Source organism: Leptopilina heterotoma, unplaced genomic scaffold, assembly GCF_015476425.1.
Source record: "Leptopilina heterotoma isolate Lh14 unplaced genomic scaffold, ASM1547642v1 Lhet_361, whole genome shotgun sequence".
Taxonomy (NCBI): domain Eukaryota; kingdom Metazoa; phylum Arthropoda; class Insecta; order Hymenoptera; family Figitidae; genus Leptopilina; species Leptopilina heterotoma.
Window position 1 is genome coordinate 516,934 of NW_025111042.1, and position 19,226 is coordinate 536,159.

At 23.4% G+C, this 19,226-nt stretch overlaps 2 protein-coding genes across 2 annotated transcripts in view; both read left to right on the plus strand.

Moving 5' to 3' along the window:
* Positions 1-19,226, plus strand: part of LOC122505636 (paired box protein Pax-6-like) — a 233,798-nt gene that overhangs the window by 38,817 nt on the left and 175,755 nt on the right. The gene's annotated exons all lie outside the window — the stretch shown is intronic.
* LOC122505642 (proton-coupled amino acid transporter-like protein CG1139) lies at positions 15,518-18,657 on the plus strand. Its single transcript, XM_043617395.1, has 8 exons — positions 15,518-15,522; positions 16,079-16,174; positions 16,264-16,536; positions 17,064-17,418; positions 17,494-17,672; positions 17,819-18,006; positions 18,264-18,504; positions 18,619-18,657. The coding sequence occupies exons 1-8, from the start codon at positions 15,518-15,520 to the stop codon at positions 18,623-18,625; spliced, it is 1,344 nt and encodes a 447-aa protein (XP_043473330.1). The 3' UTR covers positions 18,626-18,657.

A 19,226-nucleotide genomic window follows, 5' to 3' on the forward strand; every position in this document is an offset into this window, starting at 1 on the left:
TGGTAATTTTTTTTTGTTTCGTAGAATTTTAATAAAAGTCTTGAAATTAATTACATTTTTCGAAGAATTTACTTAAAATTCTATTAAAAATAATTGAAATCCTGTGAAGAATTTTATTATTTAGGAAAATAATTGAATTATTGCAAATGAATTTTTATTTCATTTTTTTAGTAATTGAAATTATTTTTCAAAAGTAATAAAATTCTTCTCAAAAATTCAATTATGTTGAAAAATTAAAAAAAAAAATTGTCAAAATTTCAATTATCTTTATGAATAATAAAATTCTTCTCAGAAATTCAATTATTTTCAAAAATTTTAATAAAAAATACTTGTCAAAATTTCAATTATTTTCCAACAAATTTCCTCAATTCAATTATTTACAAAATTTTTTTTTTAATTTCTTCGCAATAATTCAATTATCTTCGTAAATAATAACATATTTTTAAACAGAGATTCAATTATTTTCTTACATAATAAAATTCTTTTTAGGAATTCAATTATTTACGTAAATATTTTTTTTAATTTCTTCGCAATAATTCCATTATTTTCATAAATAATAAAATTTTTTACAGAGTAGATTCAATTTTTTCAATTTTTTTTTTTTGTTTTTCATAAATAATAAAATTTTTTACAGAGATTCAATTATTTTCAAAAGTAATAAAATTACTAATAAATCGTCATTAAAAATAAGTCTCGATACTTAGTTGTAACATCCGAATTGTTAATATATTATTGAATAAATATGCACTTTTTTTTTGGAAAAAGGGCTCATTTCTGTTTTAAAATTTTTAATTTTTCTGCTAAATTTTTTACAAGTTTTAAAATAAAAAATTTAACTCTTGGAAAAAATATAACTTTTCTATAAAGCAAATAAAATTTATTCGAAACAAAAAAAAGTAGTTGCTGCTCTTTGAATGATTTTCTTTCTTCTTTTTGTATGAAAGTAAAAATAGTTGAAAAATTCAGTTGTCATCCTGCCGATTTCTGTCAAAGTTAATAATTCCAACACTCGAATCCTTAAGTGTTGCGGATGACAACATAGTAACAAGCTCGGTTCCCTTTTTTCTTCCCAACCTGACAACACACACGTTCAGATATAAAAAAAAAGGACCTCGTGCTGAGATATTGTCGGCACTTAACCTTTTGTTAAAATTGTCGTCTCCTGGCCAACAATGCATCACCTATATACTACATTTACTCTGTGTGGGAATGTGTATAGTTATTTCTTAATCATAGAAATTCAATTCCATTTGATTCCCTTCTTTTTTTAACCGCATAAAGTCCATATATATGGAGAAGAAAAAAATAAGTATTTTCTCTATTAAATATTCCTACAACACCTCTCTCTCTCTCTTCTTTTTATCGCATTCTCATTTTTTTTTCTCTCCTTTCTATCATTCTTCGACAATTGAGATTTACTGAAGCAGGAAAATTGCGCGCATTATTATAAAAGATACACCCCGTGAAGAAGGTTTATTGAAAGTTGACCTAACATGAATGTGGTAAAAATTTTCGAGGGTCACTTTTTGACCACTTACCTAATGCTCCCTTAATAACGAATTTTTAATCCAATCCGGGGAAATCAAGAAACTGGGTATAACATATACGAATATATAGATCGTATGACCGGAAATGCGACAAATTTGGGTTTACTTTATTTTTCAAGTTAGAGAGGGATGTTGAACGGATGAACGGTTTTCTATTATCAGGAAAAAAGAGATTTTAGTTTAGTACCTGAAAATTTTAGCTTCGCGTGCCATTCATCAGTTTCAAGTCACTAGATATGTCACAACATTGTATCAACTTTTTTATTAGATGATTTTTTTAAAAATCTTTATTAAATTATGTAGGTAAGATTTTTTTTAAGTTTTACTGAATTTTTTAAAAGATTGAAAGAATTCTTATTTTAAGTTTATACTGAATTTTAAGTTTTGAAACCTTACATTTTCAAAATCTAACCCTTTTTTCCAGAAAAATGCCATTTTTTATCCAAAAGGAGCAGTTTTTTAAATAAAACTTCATGACCGCATTCTCTTATCTCGAGGAAAAATTATTTTACATCTCAGATAAAAATCCCCACCAAAGTTTCGAAAATGAGCCCTTTTTCTAAAAAAAAGTTCCTTTTTTAGCCAAAAAGGACATTAATTTTCTAAAAATGTCATTAATGTCATCTAAAAATACATTCGAATGAAATTAAATTTTTTCGAGAAAATCATGAGAAAAAATAAGAATATTTTTAAAAAGAAATTTTTTTAATTTTTAGCTAAGTCCTAAATATAGCGAAACATGGAAAAAGGCAAAAATTTTAAATAATTGAATTCCCCTGCAAAATTTTATTATTTGTAAAAATAATGGAATGTATGGAATTAATTTTATTAAAATTTTCAAAAATAATTGAATTCCCTTGGAAAATTTTATTATTTCTGAAAATAATTGAATTCTTGCCTAGAATTTTATTATAATTTTTGAAATAATTCTACTGAATTCGAATAAAAATTTTATTATTTGAAAAAATAATAGAATGTATGGAATTAATTTTATTAAAATTTTCAAAAATAATTGAATTCCCTTGGAAAATTTTATTATTTATGAAAATAATTGATTTCTGGTCAAGAATTTTATTAAAATTTTTTAAATAATTGAATTCCAATAAAGAAATTTTATTATTTCTGAAAATAATTGAATTCTTGCCTAAAATTTTATAACAATTTTTTAAATAATTCTACTGAATTCGAATAAAAAATTTTATTATTCGTAAAAATGATGGAATTTATGGCATTAATTTTATTGAAAATTTAAAAAAAAATTGAATTCCCTTGGAGAATTCTATTATTTATGAAAAAAATTGATTTCTTGTCAAGAACTTTATTAAAATTTTTTAAATAATTGAATTCCAATAGAAAATTTATATTATTTATGAAAATAATTGAATTTTTTAGAAAGAAAATTGTAAAAATGATGGAATTTATGGCATTAATTTTATTACAATTTTTAAAAATAATTGAATTTCCTTGGAGAATTCTATTATTTATGAAAATAATTGATTTCTTGTCAAGAATTTTATTAAAATTTTTTAAATAATTGAATTCCAATAGAAAATTTTTATTATTTATGAAAATAATTGAATTTTTCAAAAAGAAAATTGTAAAAATGATGGAATTTATGGCATTAATTTTATTAAAATTTTTAAAAATAATTGAATTCCCTTGGAGAATTCTATTATTTATGAAAAAAATTGATATCTTGTCAAGAATTTTATTAAAATTTTTTAAATAATTGAATTCCAATAAAAAATTTTTATTATTTCTGAAAATAATTTAATTTTTTAGAAAGAAAATAGGTACCAAATTTTTAAATAATTGAATTTTCGTGAGAACTTTTGTTATTTGTAAAAATAATTGAATTCATGGAAATTATTAAAATTTTCAAAAATAATTGAATTCTTGAAAAGAATTTTATTAGTTTTATAAATAATTGGAACAAAGAATTTTATTTAAATAATTCAATTCCCGTGAAAAATTTTATATGTATAAAAATAATTGAATTCATGGAATGAATTTTTATTAAAATTTTCAAAAATAATTGAATTCCCTTGGAAAATGTTATTATTTATGAAAATAATTGATTTCTTGTCAAGAATTTTATTAAAATTTTTTTTAAATAATTGAATACCAGTGAAAAATTTGATTATTTTTGCAAATAATATTGAATTCTTGACTGTCATTTTATTATTTATGAAAATAATTGCATTTTTAAGGAGAATTCTTTTAAATTGTTTTAAAATAATTGAAATACTGTGAAATTTTTTATTATTTATGAAAATAATGAAATTCTTAACAACAAATTTTATTAAAATTTTTTTAAACAATTGAATTCCCGTGGAAAATGTTATTATTTATGAAAATAATTCAATTTTTCAAAAAGAATTTTATTTAAATAATTGAATTCTCCTGAAAAATTTTATTGTTTGACAAAATAATTGAATTTTGTGAAGAATTTTATCTAAATTTTTTTAAATAATTGAATTCTTCAGGGAAATTGTATTAAAATTGATAGTTGTTAAAAATAATTGAATTTTGAAAATATAATTGAATCGTTTGAAAGAATTAAACATTTTTCGAATTGTTTCCAAGAATTTTATTAAAATTTTTGAGAATAATATTTTTATTTCAATTATTTGCGAATTTAATTAAATTAGTGCAAATTATCAAAAAAGAAAGTTGTTTTTTTAGTATCATAAATCGAAAAATAGTATTCAAACCGTAAAATAAGTAGTAAAAAGCAGATTTTTAGGAGGATGAGTGCGAATCCAACTTTGAATTTGAAATTTTCAAATTCACCATAGACGAATTTAAATTATGTTCCCAGTATTCATTTTTTTTCTAGGCAATTATTTTTCCGTTCGTAAATGATTCGATATTGTTTGAAGTTGAAGTTCTCTGTTATTAAATACAAAAACTGGCAACTTTTTTATATAGGTACATAAAGAGGATTGAAAATGCAAAATAAAAAAATTGGCTCACTAGTGGCGCCGCAGGGGATTTTGTGTGCCGTTTTTTTTTTTTTTTTTTATTTTTTTTTCTATAAAAGTCATCGCCACTTCTGTTACCGACATTCTTTTTGAAATCGAACGAATCGGAAGCCTGGGGGCAGGGTCGATATCCGTAAAGCACGACCTGTGCGCGTCTACGGGCCTTCGTTCCACCGACCGATTTTGTTTACCGACACGGTCGCATTCGTTGCATTTTCAAGGATCGTTTTGAAGTCACTGAATCGCGACATCCTTTCTCGTTTAGCAGATGTTTTTCAATCCTAAAAGCATCTATTTCACCTTCTCTCTTTCTTTCTTTCTCTCTCTTCTAAAAATAAAAATTTGCATACAATCAGAAAAAAATCTACTTTCAATTTAATTTTTGGTAAATTTTCCGAATATTTCTTGTACACTCAAAAATTTTTATGAAATTCCACCAAAGAATGTGGCTATGGTCAAAATTATTCAATTAATTTTAAACTTTAATATAAAATTTTAAAAGCAATTCAATTATTTTTATAAATAACAAAATTTTTCGCAAAAATTAAATTATTATAAAAAATAACGATAAATTTCTTCCAAGAATTCAATTATCTACATAAATAATAAAATTCTTAGCTGAAATTCAATTATTTTTAAAAATAATAAAATTCTTGGTAGAAATTAAATTATTTTTATAAATAACAAAATTTTTTGCAGAACATATTCAATTATTTTCACAAATTTTAATTAAATTCTGACTAAATTCTTCTAATAATTCTAATAAAATTCTTCCTGCAAATTCAATTATTTTCATAAAAAATTTAATTCTTCGCAGGAATTCAATTAATTTCAAAAATTTTAATAAAATTCTAACCTTGACTTAATTATCTTCATAAATAATAAAATTTGTCACAGAAATTAAATTACTTTCATAAATAATAAAATGTTTGACAGGAATTCAATTATTTTCAAAAAATTTAATTTAATTCTTGTCAAAAATTTTAATTTAATTTTTTAAAGAATTCAATTTAAAAAATTCTTTAAAGAATTCAATTCTTTTCATAAATAATAAAATTTGTTCCAAAAATTCCCATATTTCTTGAATTTTAATGAAAATCTTGAAAAAATTCAATTATTTTCATAAAAATCAAAATTATTCGCAGGAAATCAATTATTATCAAAAATTTTAATAAAATTCAAAGCAAAAAAATTCAATTATTTTTAAAAATAATAAAATTTTTTACAGAAATTGAGTTACCTTTATAAATAATAAAAATTCTTCACTGGAATTTAATTACTATTGAAAGAAATTTATAAAATTCATTGTAGAAATTAAATTATATTTGTAAATTTTATGAAAATTCTTCGCACGTCAATTATTATTATCAAAAATTTAAATAAAATTCTTTATATATAATAAAGTATTTTTATAAATAATTATTTTAAAAATTCTTCTCAAGAATTCAATTATTTTCAAAAGTAATAAAATTCTTAGCAGAAATTCAATTATGGTCAAAAGTTTAATAAAAGTTATAGTCAAAATTTCAATTATTTTTATAAATATTAAAATTTTTCTCTAAAATTCAATTATTTTCAAAAATTTTCAAAAATTTTAATAAAATTCTTGGCAATATTTTAATTATTTAAAAAAAATTTAATAAAATTCTTGACAAAATTTCAATTATTTTCAAAAACTTTTCTCAATTCAATGAAATTTTTTTACAGAAATTCAATTATTTTTAATACATTTTCAATTTAATTTCTCGAAAAATGAAATTGTTCTTAAAAATTTTATTGAAATTCGTCAAAAGAATTTTAATTACCTATTTAAAAATTTGTTGATATCTTTAAATGAGAGTTGAATTTTAAAAAACATTAAATTCTTCAATAAATTATTTTTTTTTTTGTATTTAAATAATTGAGTTGTCGTAGAGTTTTCTAATAATAATAATTGATTCAAATATGAATTTCAGTTAAAATTTTAGATAATAATAAAGTTTTGAAAAGGTTTCAAATTAATCTTTAAATGTTTGAATTTTTCATATTTTTAACTTAAAATTGTGTAGATTTAATTTTTTTTTTTTGTAAAAGTTTAATTGGATTTTTTTAAAGTTATTTGAAATTTTTATTTTCTAATATATTTGATTGAAGAATTTCCGAATATCTGAATAATCGATGAAATTTCGTAAAATTGAATTGTAATCAGTAAACAAAAGGTTTTGAAAATGTTGAAAGAAATTTTTCATAAATTATTAATAATTAGTTCAAACTTTATAAAGAAGAATTTTAGTTTAAAATTCTGGAAAAGAATAATTGAATTAAAATAATGAAAGTAATTTTGAATAAGTTAGAGCAATAATATTCTTATAATATAAAATAATGATTTTATCAGTCGGTCTCGGTCATTTTTAATTATTTATAAAACATGAAGATATCGATTGCTCCGAGTCGAAAACTCTTAATTTTTTGTTACTATTGCTAATATTTCTCTGCTGTCCGAAGTAAAAAATTGAAGATCTTTGCTAATATTCCTAAAATTTCTCAGCTGTCCAAAGGGAAAACGTAAGTTTTTGCTACTATTGCTAATATTTCATTGGAAAAATGGAAAAATATTGAAGAGTGCAAAAAATCGAAAATAGAGAAAGGAGAGAAAGGCAATTTTTTTGAGAATACAAGAAAAAAAGGAGCGAGTGAGAGAGAGAGGAATTTGTACCATTTGGTACAGCACGTTTTTGACGACGTCGGTTACCACAGCGGGGTTACCATCGGACGCATCGACGGACACATTGATGGCGCCCGTTCGACTTGATAATCGCTTGCCATTCATACACTTTTCATTGGATTGCGATTGAGCATTAAGAAACCAGAATCAGGGGCATTAGTGCAACGTATTAGCATTAGGATGCATCATCTCAAGTGTAAACACTGCATGGGCACCGTGAATTTTAGTCACAGTCTCGCGCCACAGGACGTCCACGGTGTGTGCCCCCCTTTTTTTATTTCTTCCTCTTCTTATAGTGTACCTGCTTTCCCCTCCCTCCCTCCCTTATTTCGCTTCACGATTAATCGGACTCGAATTGCTACCCAAAAAATTGTCCAGATGTCTCCATATGGATAGGAAAAAAAAAACGAGTCAATCTGGATTATATCCGTACTCAACTCGATTCATTTCGTTCCATTTGCATATTTAAGAGGTGGCGAATGAAAAAAAAATCCCCTTTTTTTATTACTTTAGTTGTGTACTGAAGATGGAAAATTGTCAATTAGAATCTATGTAAATATTGACTGTAAAATATTTACTCAAACGCAAGCTCTGAAAGGAGTACTTTTCTTGTTAGAAAAGCGTGGCGAAAGTGGAACTTTTCTTAACTCCTCTGAACAGCGTAGCGAAAGAAAATTTTAGCGTAGTTAAAGAAAATTTAGCGTAACCAAAATTAATCAGGGTTGCGAGACAAAATTTTAACTTTTTTCCTGACCCTAAAGTATATTCTGATTCACTATAAAAAAATAATTGAATACTCAAAAAAAATGTTCTATTAAATCTATTTACAAATTTCTTCAAAAGTAAAATTATTCAAAACACCAATAACTTCGTTTTTAAATAAATATTAAATATTAATAAATATTAAAATATTTTAAATAAATCTTTATTATTTTTCCATGTGAATTAAGATTTTCAAAATTTCAAATTCAAACAAACCATTTTAAACTCAATTTCTGTGAAGAATTTTCATTAGTTTTGAAGATATGTAATTGAATTTTTGCTTAGAATTTTATAAAAAATTTTCAAAAATATAATTGATTTGCTGAGAATAATTTTGGATTTTATGAAAATAATTGAATTTTTTCAAGATTTCCATTAAAATTTGAAAAAAAATTGAATTTTTGAAACAAATTTTATTACTTATAAAAACAATTGAATTCTATGAAGAATTTTATTAAAATTTTCAAATATAATTGAATTTCTGCAAAGTGTTTTATGAAGTTTTTTTTAATATTCGAATTCCTATCAAGTTTTTATTATATATGAAAGTAATTTAATTTCTTTGAGGAATTTTATTATTTATAAAGATAATTAAGTTTTTGGTTATAATTTTAATTAAATTTTTAAAAATAATTGAATTCTTGCGAAGAATTTAATTTTTTATGAAAATAATTGAATTTTGTAGGAAGAATTTTATTAAATGTTTTGAAGATAACTAAATTTATAGTCAGAATTTAATTAAAATTTGTGAAAATAATTGAATTTCTACTAAGAATTTTATTAAAATTTTCAAAAATAATTGAATTTCTACTAACAAAAGAATTTTTATTATTTTTGAATTTTTGTTTAGAATATTAATGAAATTTTTAAAAATAATTGACTTTCTGAGAATAAGTTTAGTTTTTATGAAAATAATTGAATTTTTGTCAAGAATTTTACTGAAATTTTTTTGAAAATAATTGAATTTTTGCCACTAATTTTATTATTTATGGAAATAATTGAATTCATGGCAGAAATTTTTTATTATTTTTTATAATAATTGAATTTTTTCGAAAAATTTTGTTATTTATAAAAATAATTGAATTGCTTTTAAAATGTTTATTAAAATTTTTGAAAATAATTGAATTTCTGCCAAGAATTTTAATAATTATAAAGATAATTTATATTCTTATAAAGAATTTCATTAAAATTTTTAAAAATAATTGAAGTTCTGCAAAAAATTTTATTATCTATGAATATAATTAAATTTCTACTAAGAATTTTATTATTTTTGAGGATAATTGAATTTCTACTAAGAATTTAATTATTTTCGAAAATAATTGAATTTTTGTTTAGAATTTTAATGAAATTTTTAAAAATAATTTACTTTCTGAGAATAAGTTTAGTTTTTATGAAAATAATTGAATTTTTGTCAAGAATTTTATTGAAATTTTTTTGAAAATAATTGAATTTTTGACACTAATTTTATTATTTATGGAAATAATTGAATTCATGGCAGTAATTTTTTATTATTTTTTATAATAATTGAATTTTTTCGAAAAATTTTGTTATTTATAAATATAATTGAATTGCTTTTAAAATGTTTATTAAAATTTTTGAAACTAATTGAATTTCAGACAAGAATTTTATTAATTTTTAAGTTGTCTTATTTTCTTATAAAGAATTTTATTAAAATTTTTGAAAATAATTGAAGTTGTTTGAAGAATTTTATTATTTATATGAATATAACTAAATATATTGGTGGAATTTCATAAAAATTTTCTATTACAATTGAATTTCTGTAAAGAGTTTTAAGAATTTTTTTTTAGAATATAATTGAATTCCTGTGAAGAATTTAAAAATTTATTAATGAAATTAAATTTTAGTGAAGAATTTTATTATTTATGAAAATAATTGAATTTTTGTCAAGAATTTTAATGAAATTTTTTTGAAAATAATTGAATTTTTGACACTAATTTTATTATTTATGAAATTATTGAATTATTGTCTAGAATTTAATTAAAATTTTTGGGAATAATTGAATTTCTGAGAAGAATTTTATTATTTATGAAAGTAATTAAATTCCTAGGAAGAATTTTGTTATTTATGAAAAAAAAATTTCTGATGATAAATATTATCAATTATAATTTAATATAAATATAAGTAATTAATTAGTAAATCGCTTTTGCTAGTATTGTTAATACTAGCTGTCCGAAGTAAAAACTTCAGTTTTTACTTCGGACAGCTGAGAAATATTATAATTTCGGGCAAAGAATTTAAGTTTTTATTGCGGACAGCTGAGATACATTATTAATATTACCAAATGTGATTTAGTAATTATTTGCTAATATTCAAATTAGGTAAATTGTTAATATTTGTCAGCTGTCCGAAGTAAAGCGCAAAGTTTTTACTTCGAACATTTGAGAAATATTAATAATACTAACAAATGAAATTTACTATTTAATTGCTAATATTTATATTAAATAGATTGCTTATATTTATCAGCTGTCCGAAGTGAAAACTTAAAACTTCTTTGCTAGTATTGCTTATATTTCTCAGCTGTCCGAAGTAAAAACCTTAATTTTTGCTACTATTACTAATATTTCTCAGCTGTCCGAGGTAAAAACCCAATTTTTTGCCTCTATTGCTAATATTTCTCAGCTATTTTATTTGATGTCTAATTATTTTTAATCAAACCGCCCGAAGAAGCTTTATTTTGATATTATGACATCGAATGTTCAGAATTGAGAATGAAATGAATGAAAGAAACTAAAAAAGGTTTTTTCGAAACTAAAAAAAGAAATGTAAACGGTTAGAATTTGGAGTGAGAGGGAAGAAGAAGGTTGCGATCTACGAGGCGTTAAATCTCCTCTGGGAATCCTGTGGTGCGTTTGTGCTAAGTCGGTCAACTTCACGTGTGGACCAACCGAGCGAGAGAGAGAGGATCTCGCTCACAATAACAATTTTAGGATCGATGTAAACGGATCCGCTGAAATTAACCACCGTCGCTCTCTATCTCTCTCTCTCTATGCTAATAACGGTTAATCGACCATAACTCGACACGAACCCGAACAACATTAAGAATGAGCGCGATGTCTCGTAACGAAAATCTCCCACATGAGAATAATAGTTTTAGCCTCTTTTCATCGCTTGATTTAATTCTTTTCGTACATGCACATAAAATATATGTAACAGGCTTTTGTCAAATTACAATTCCATTAGGGATTATATGCCTAATCTTCGAAATGATACACTTTTTCCATTCGTATATATTCGGTAGCCATAAGTATTCAGTATTCTTGGTTCGTTCGGTAACTTTTGTCAATTATATTAGTCTGTAGTATGATAATATTCCAAATAGTATGAAAAGAAAAGTTAGGATTGCGATTATTATTATTGGGACAGCACACATGGCAGTTTTGATTTTTTTCTTCCTGTTTTTTAAGGTTGGTGCGTCGTTTTCTCTAGTCGGTTGAAGCAAAAAATCGGATTGTGAATTGATTTCTTCTATTATTAAAGCCTCTGTAAAAGAAAATTAATTTGAAATTAATTTTTAATAAATTAATTTTTAATTTTTAATTTAATTTTAAAGATTTTAATACAAATAAAATATTAAATTTTATTAATAATTTTTAATTCTTCAATAAACTACGGAAAAAATCTTCATTCCTAAATTTAACTTAAAAATACAAAAAATATTTACTAATTTAAATTATTGACTGACATTCTGCTTTTGAATTAGTAAATTTTACTAACAAATAGTAATTCCTACTAATTTATAGTAGAATTAGTAAATTTTTTATTTATAAAAATAATTGAATTCTTTGGAGAATTTTATTAATATTGTTGATAATAATTAAATTCTTTCATTCAATTTAATTTAAATTGCATTCAAAATACTTGAATTCTTATAAAGAATTTTATAAAAACTTTTGAAAATAATTTTAGGAAGGGTGATAGGTATTAAATGTTTTAAAGATAATTGAATTTCTAGTCAGAATTTAATTAAAATTTTTGAAAACAAATTAATTTCTGGGAAAAATTTGATTATTTATGAAGATAAATTGAATTTCTGTCAAGATGATTATTAGAGTTCTTGAAAATAATTGAATTTTTGCGAAGCATTTGATTAAAATTTATGAAAATAATTTAATTTCTGAAAAAAATTTGATTATTTTCGTAGATAATTGAATTTTCGATTAGAATTTTATTATTAAAATTTTTAAAATAATTAACTTTCTGAGAATATTTTCGATTTTTATGAAAATAATTGAATGTTTGTCAAGAATTTTATTAAAATTTTTGAATATAATTGACTTCCTGAGAATAGTTTTGGGTTTTATGAAAATAATTGAATTTTTTGTCAAGAATTTTATTAATTACAAAAACAATTTATTTCTTATAAAGAATTTTTTTTGGAATTTTTGATAATAATTGAATTAGTGCGAGGAATTTTATTATTTATGAGAATAATTGAATTCATTGGAAGAATTTTATTAAAATTTTCAAAATATATTTTTAATTTCTATAAAGAATTTTATAAATTTTTTATTTAAATAATTGAATTTCTGTCAATAATTTTATTATTTATGAAAGTAATTCAATTTTTATAAAGAATATTATATTTTATCAAGATAATTTAATTTTGGCTGAGAATTTTATTAAAATTTTTACAAATAATTGAATTTCTGCGTTTTTTTTTGTTTTATTTTTGAAAATAATTGAAAAATTTTTGCATTTAATTTTATTATATTTATAGAGATAATTTATTTCTTATAAAAAATATTTAAAAAATTTTTTTTGAAAATAATAGAATTCCTGTGAAGAATTTTATTATTTTTGAAAATAATTTAATTTCTTATGAAGAATTTTATTGTAATTTTTGGAAATAATTGGAATTGTGGTAATAATTTTTTTATTTATGAAAATAATTCTATTCTTTGGAAGAATTTTATTAAAATTTTCAAATAAAATTGAATTTCTACAAAGAATTTTATAAATTTTTTTTAAAATAATTGATTTTCTGTCAAGATTTTATTGTTTATGAAAGTAATAAATATAATTATTATATTTTTTCAATGAATTTTTTTATTTATATTATAAAGAATTTTATTGTATTTTTAAAAAATTTTATTATGTATAAAAATAATTAAATTTTTGCTAAGTGTATTATTATTTAAAAAAATATTTTAATTCTTATAAAAAAATTTTATTAAAATTTTTGAAAATAGGTTATTGAATTGTTTCTATGAATTTCATTAAAATTTTTGTAAGTAATTCAATTGTGACGAAAAATTTTATTGGAACGTTTAAAAATAAATAATAATGAATTAGTTAATTTATTAATAATTTTAATAATCCTTATTAATAAAATCAGATGTCTGTCTGTACATTGCTTAAAACTTCAAAATGTTAACATGATTAGTTATTATGGACATCAGAGATTCCAAAAATGTTCTTAAAAAATTTAATGTATGTATGTATGTATGTATGTATGTATGTATGTATGTATGTTTGTCTGTCACAAAAACTTTGTACCCCAATCACACAAAAACATGTGAATCGATTTAAGTCCAACTTGGTAGGTTATTAGGTATTGACCCAAGGAAGGTTTATAAATTTACAGATTTAAAAAATATTAATTAGAACGGGAAATATTCAATTTTTTCGAAAAATTCAAAAAATCGAAAATTTCAAAATTTTTTATTTTTCATGGATTGCTTTTGAAGTTTATATACTTGAGTATTATATGTTATTTAGTCACATTATAGCATAACTTTGCAAAAAATAAAGTCCTATAACTAATATGTAAGTATAAAAATGTTTTCAAAAAATCGAAAATTTCAAAATTTTACATTTTTTTATGGATTGCTTTTAAACTTTCTATATTTGAGTATTACATGTTATTTGGTCACATTTTAGCATAATTTTTCAAAAAATACTATTCTACAACTAAGATGTAAATATAAAAATATTTTCAAAAACTTGAAAAATGGAAAATTTCCAAATTTCACAATTTTTAATGGATAGCTTTTAAACTTTCTAAAAATGAATATTATATGTTATTTAGTCAGATTTTATCATAATTTTGCAAAAAATACTATCCTACAAGAAATATAAAAAAATTTTCAATATATCAAAAAATCGATACTAATTACTATATAAAGTATAATTCAGTAGTATTTTTGGAGTCTCTGATTAATATTTTGATGTCAAAATAGTGCAATTCAAAATTATTTATCAAATCAATCTAATATTTTCAAGAAGTTCAGAAATATTGAAAATGGAAATTTTTTATGATTAAAATGATTTCGCAGGATGTCAAGAATTGTAAGTCACCTGTGATACAATACAAGCATATTATGCCACTAGGCAAAAACTTACATGTTAAAACGTTTTTTCATTTTAACTCTAGATTTAACTTTAAGAGATGTTTTGAGCAATGTAAAGACAAAAGTTAACACGGTGTCTATTTTTGTTTAACAAAATTCCCTGCTTTGTCCAAACTTTTCACGGTTTATCTCTTTTTTGTCAAATTTAAATTTACTTGATTTTATCCATAAATAAATCTACAAATGGCTATAAAAATTTACTTATTTTATGAAAATACTGTTTCTTAAGTTCATATAAATATAGATTGTATTACTTGCTGTCGTACAGTTTTCTGTTTATACTAATACATTTAACTGGGTATCTACCAAACGGGAAAAACTGTAAAAAGCTGGGAATATGCCGAACCGGGAATTTTCCTATCAAATTAAGAAAAAGTTTCATTATATTAATTCGCTTTTAAAAAATTGCTTTTTACTTCAATTTTTATTGATGTATAATATTTATGAAAACAGACCCGAGTCAAAATTTAAGCCCTACTTTCAGCCTAAAATTTAGGTCTTATGTTAGGTTTTAGCAGTCGTAACGTAGGGTCTACTTGCGATACAATTAGTTCCAATTAGACTCTACTATAACTCCAAAAACTGTATGGAAAATTTAATTTTTTTAATACATTAATTAAAGTACTACAAATTGATAAATATTCTTCTCTGCATTTGAATTGGTTAAAATAACTAATTTGATAACAAAAAGTCAATCACTGATTCAAATAGTAATATTTTCCTACTAAAATAGCTATAATGGTAACTAATTATTATTTTTTTCCGGTCAAATTAAATTCCCTAGCTATTTCCTGATTTTCCAGATTGGTAGAAACTTAAATGTATTGGTAGAAACTAAAACCCGTCGAAGACGGGTACGACAGCTAGTTATATCATAAAATTTTTTCTAACCTTTTTGTCGCACCTGTTTTTAGTAAATAGTTAACCTTTTTAACTATTTTATGGGAAAAAGTTATTATGATTCCTGCCGAATTTAAATTTCTACTCAACTTTTTTTTATTTATAAATAGAATTTTTTTGGTTTTTTATTTTTTTGGAATTAATTTTTTTTTTGTCAATTTACGAAGTTTCTGGTGCAAGATTCCCTTTTTCTCGAGAAGAGTTGAGAATAGTTTCGAACAGCTCTGAACAGCTCTGAATGAAGTGTGAATGAAGTAAGACGTTTGTTTCGTTTTTAATTTTTGCCCACTTCACACAACAAGCTGATATTTACGTTAAAAAGAAAATCGCCCGTTTTTTGTCAATGTCCATCAGTGTGGTTATTTTTCTTCTATTTTTCATACATTTTCTTCAAACTTGTGCGAAAAATCGATAAATAATGTTCCTTGTAGTTTAAAAAAATGTTGATATAAATTTCCTTTTAGAAAATAAGGAATAGGATTTGAGAAATGGAAAATTAATTTGGAAGAGAAAACTAGGAGATAAAAAAACTAGAAGAATATTAGAAAAGAACAACAAAAAATAGATTTAAAAAGAATACAACAAGAAATAATAATTGCAAATAGAAAATAATAACCGAAACTAGAAAATAATAACAGAAAGTAGAGAATAATAACAGAAAATAGAAAATATTAACAGAAAATAGAAAATATTAACAGAAAATAGAAATTAATAATAGAACCAAAAAAATGTGAGTATAACAGTGAAAAAATTTTCGAGAAGTAAGAGAGAAAAGAAAGAAAGTAATGATTAATTTTTTTTTCGTCTTAGGGCTGAAACAAAAGGAGATGCCGAAAATACTAATCGATCTGCGGATACTGACTACAATCCTTACGATCATCGTGAAGAGACGAACAAACGTGTCTCGTATATTTCTTTACCATTCTTAAAAATAGTTTCAATCGTGGTTTATTTAATTTAATCATTTTCGTATAAACTTTTTTTTTCGCTTTTAGAAATTTCGGCTCATGCGCGAATATGGTGAAAAGTGCAATAGGCACTGGAATTTTTACTCTACCCAATGCTTTTGCTGCCGTTGGAATGTACACTGGAATAGGCGGTATATTCACTCTTGGAATTTGCCTGACGATTACACTCCACATGCTGGTTAAGACTCATTACAAAATGTGTACCATTGAAAAAAAATCATTTCTAACATACGAACAACTCTGTCAAAGTGTTCTCGCAACCGGCGCTCTGAAGGATACAAAAATCTCTAGGTGTCTGGTGTAAGTGTTTTGATGTCTTCTTCGCAGTTTTTTTTAGGATATTTTGAAATAGAAAACGTAAAAAAATTGTTGTTTAAAAAATAAATTTGAAATGCATTTTACAACAGATTAGAACAAAAAATTAGAAAATTAAAAATTAAAAAATTAGAACTCGAAGGTATGAAATTGCAACGAATTGATACCAAAAGTGCCTGCATTATCACAGTTTTTTTAAAAGTATCAAATTGATACCAAAGTGGATCATAAAGATGTCAAAAATTTGGATCTATTTTTTGTTTGATCCACATTTTTGGTATCTGTTCATTGCAATTTGATACTATTAAGCTCGCTATTAAGTTACTAAACAGTGCTTCTAATAATCTTTTAATAATCTTTTAATTAGTCTTTATCGAATCTTTAATAAATGAATCTTCAAAATATAATGTCCATCAGCATTATAGTTATCTTCTAATCCGTTGTAAAAAATGCATAAACAAAAATTTATTGTTTCCATATTCATTTCATTAGTTTCATATACTCTTTGATAGACTTCTGGTGAACGTGACCCTATTCGCTTCGTATATTGGAATCTCTTCGGTCTATGTGGTCTTTATCTCGGGAATTATTCAAGAAATAGTCGATCCAGGGAAGAGCGTTGGTCAAGGAAGTTACGCTCTGATGTTGTTTCCCTTTTTATTTCTTGTGAATTTGATGAGAAATTTAAATGACATAACACCACTGTCAATAATGGGCAATTTATTCGTTATACTTTCGTGTGGAATTGGTTTCATTTACGCCGTTAAAGATGGTTTCGGAGACACTTGGCTGTCCATTCAGCCTGACATGAAAGTCTATCCGAGATTCATTGGAGCGATATTTTTCAGTCTCTGTTCGCCGGGATTGGTAATTTTATTGTTATAATTTCAACATAAAATTAGGATTAATAATTTTAGAATAATAGCATATTGTATTGTACAGATATTAGAGATCGAGAGGAACATGAAAAAACCCTGGGATTATGAAAAACCGTGCGGTATTCTTGATGTGGGAATGATATTTGTAATGATATTTTACTTGATTGTCAGTGGTGCAGTATACGCTAAATGGGGTCAAGACTCTAAACCGAATTTCATTAGGAATCATCCGGAACTCGATGCGTAAGAATTTTTCTCTTTTTTTCGTTTGTTTGGGTTTTGTTTGGCGCGTTTTGTTTAGTTAACTTTGTGAAAAAAAAGAACAAACTTTGGGTTTGAAAATTTGAACGTGATAATTGCAAGAGATTGGTAATAAATTCTTTTTCCAGAGCAACATTAGCCGCATTTATCATGCAAGTGTTGTCGATATACTTCACCTACGGACTAATGTGCTACCTACCGGTTTTAATAATACACGAAAAATATGTGATTAATTCCATTGAACGTTCGACTCACAAGAGAAGAACTGAATTACTCTGGTTCTTTTTGCTTCGTCTCGGCGTGACAGTAATTACATGTATAATTCAAAATTTCCATCACTTTTTTGTAGTTCAAAATTTTTGTAGTCTTAAAAAGTAAAGATATTGTTTCTTTGCGGTGTCCAAAGTAAAAACCTAGTAACCGCATTTTTCGTAAGGAAAACGTTTTGTCCAAAGTAAAAACCTAGTAACTACATTTTCCTTACGGAAAATGTGGTTACTTGGTTTTTACTTTGGACAGCAGAGTTATTTTTATAAAAATTTGTAAAAATTTTTTTCTTTTTTTGAAAAAAAGGTGGATTAGGAGCGGCAGTGCCGAGACTTGAAATTTTCACCGGACTAGTTGGAGCGATTTGTTTAGGTGTTTTGGGCGCGGTTATACCAGTAATTCTTTACATGGTTGTTAACGCTGGTGAATATGGTCCCTATAAGTGGAAGTTGTATGCCTCTGGTGTTTTGCTGTTTATCGGTATTTTCTGCACCCTATGCGCAACCGTTGTCTATTCCATTGATCTAATTAATTTTCTCCTCTACGGGTAGGTTGTTCTATAATTATATTAGATCATATCTATATTAGATCATAACTTTATTAATATTTAGAGTTCTTTTTAGCAAATATAAGCTTTAAACATATTTCCCTCTTCTTTTAGCAAATAGATTCAATTCATTTTCAAGAGAATTATACCAGGATAATTTTATCTTCTATTTTCAATAAGGATTTCGTACGTCTGTCTATGTGTGAAAATTAGTATTAATTCAATTTATATTTAGAATATTTCTTTGAAATAAAGTTTCATTTTTGGTTTTAACAATTTTAGTTTGATTGTAGTTATAGTAGATTTTTAAATAGCTAACTAAATAGTTTTTAAAGTAGTTAAAAAAATAAATATGAAACAGTAAAAATTAATTTTAACAAAATTATAAATTTTTTTCCTGCAAAATTGAAAAATGATAAAACCGTAGGAGGGCTAATAATTATTATCTAAAATTTTAACTAAAATTCATTTTTAAATTAATTATTATATTAGAAAGTTTTGCACGACTAATAATTTTTAATTATTTAAAAATAAACATAAATAATTTATTGAATAATTGGTTTTTTTAAAATTGAATTCTTATTTATAGAGAATTTTATCAAAATTTCTTAAAATAGTGAAATTCTTTTGAAAGACTTTTAATAAAATTTATAAGAATAATATTGCATTTTTCGGGTGAATTCATTGAAAATTGAGTGAAAAATAATTGAAATTCTGCGATA